The 1,231-nt window shown below is 36.0% G+C and overlaps 1 protein-coding gene across 3 annotated transcripts in view; it reads left to right on the top strand.

Moving 5' to 3' along the window:
• LSM6 (LSM6 homolog, U6 small nuclear RNA associated (S. cerevisiae)) overlaps positions 1 to 776 on the top strand; it is a 15,232-nt gene extending 14,456 nt beyond the window's left edge. For all 3 annotated transcript variants that reach the window (XM_011956844.1, XM_011956850.1, XM_011956856.1), the window contains exon 4: positions 372 to 776. In XM_011956844.1, the coding sequence (XP_011812234.1) occupies positions 372 to 406 (35 nt within the window). In that variant the 3' untranslated portion in view covers positions 407 to 776. The remainder of the gene's footprint in view (positions 1 to 371) is intronic.
• Positions 777 to 1,231: the final 455 nt, after the last annotated feature.

Below are 1,231 nucleotides of genomic sequence, written 5' to 3'. Positions count from 1 at the left end.
ATAGGCCCCAGTGTGTGATGTTCCCCTTCCCGAGTCCAAGTGATCTCATTGTTCAGTTCCCACCTATGAGTGAGAACATGCGGTGTTTGGTTTCAGGGACTTTCACATATATTTTATTTTATCTTCCTGGTCACACTTTGCAGAGTAAATGAGACACATGATGAGATTAGGATAGTTTTGTAAGACATCAAACCCGGGTGTAGATTCATAAAACTAGTGTCATAGTACTTCCAGAGTTAATTGAATGATATGAGAATTCCTTTTAAATGTCAGATGTATCAGACCAAAACCTGTTGGCTTTTAAACATGCTACTATGTATACTTACAAGCAGGTTTTTTTTTTTATTTCAATTTATTTTTTTTCTTTTCAGTGTTGTACATCAGTACACAGAAGAGACGGATGTGAAGACACCAAGAGAGCAACGCTTTTCATAGTTGGATATATTTTTTTATGAATTTTTTCTAATTTTTCCTTCTTTTATGATACAATTTGTCCTGTTTTTATAATAGTTGGTGATTTTTCACTGACATGTAAGACAAATGTACACAATTGTGGATTTAATTGTGAAATGTTCTTTCACATTTAAGTTTCAGTCATTTTCTTATATCTCGTTGTCAGTGTACAGAATGCTAAAAGAATAAAAAAAAAGACAAAATATCTCTCTTCCTACAAGATTCTTTAACTTAAGTTTCGAGGAGTGTCATTTCATTTGACTTGCTTTTCATATCCAATATTTTATATAATGTATGGGCATATAATTAAAACATTTTAGAGGTATCCTCTTTTATTGCATCCTTTTCTGTTATACAAAATCCTTGGGTGAATATGTTCTAAAAGGCATCCAGTTTCAGTCTGAAGCTACAAAAAGGGTCCACAAGATCAGAAGTTCAGCCACTGATTGAGTCACCTAAATAGAAAACAGAATTGGAGAGCTAAGAGTGCCACTTGCACATAAGGAGTGGGAATTTGAATTGAGGTGCTGGAGAAATCCTAAAGATGAGCAAGAGGGAGGAGAAAGCCCTCCTGTCAGCAGCCCACCTGCATTTCCTATGCAGTTAGACTTTTTAGGTTTCCCTGCTCCCTTTCAGGAGCATTGGCATCAATGTTATTCTCTCAGTTTATGAACACAGTAGGGGAGGGGCCATTCCTGTACATCTCTCACAGATTAAAGCAAAGCCTAGAGTTTGTAAACATAATTCAGGTTCTAATTGCCGAGCTGAGATTGGGAAA

This window comes from Colobus angolensis, unplaced genomic scaffold (genome assembly GCF_000951035.1).
Source record: "Colobus angolensis palliatus isolate OR3802 unplaced genomic scaffold, Cang.pa_1.0 Scaffold111, whole genome shotgun sequence".
Classification (NCBI taxonomy): Eukaryota; Metazoa; Chordata; class Mammalia; order Primates; family Cercopithecidae; genus Colobus; species Colobus angolensis.
The sequence above is the reverse complement of the archived record's forward strand: the minus strand, read 5'-3'. Positions and strand labels throughout refer to the sequence as shown.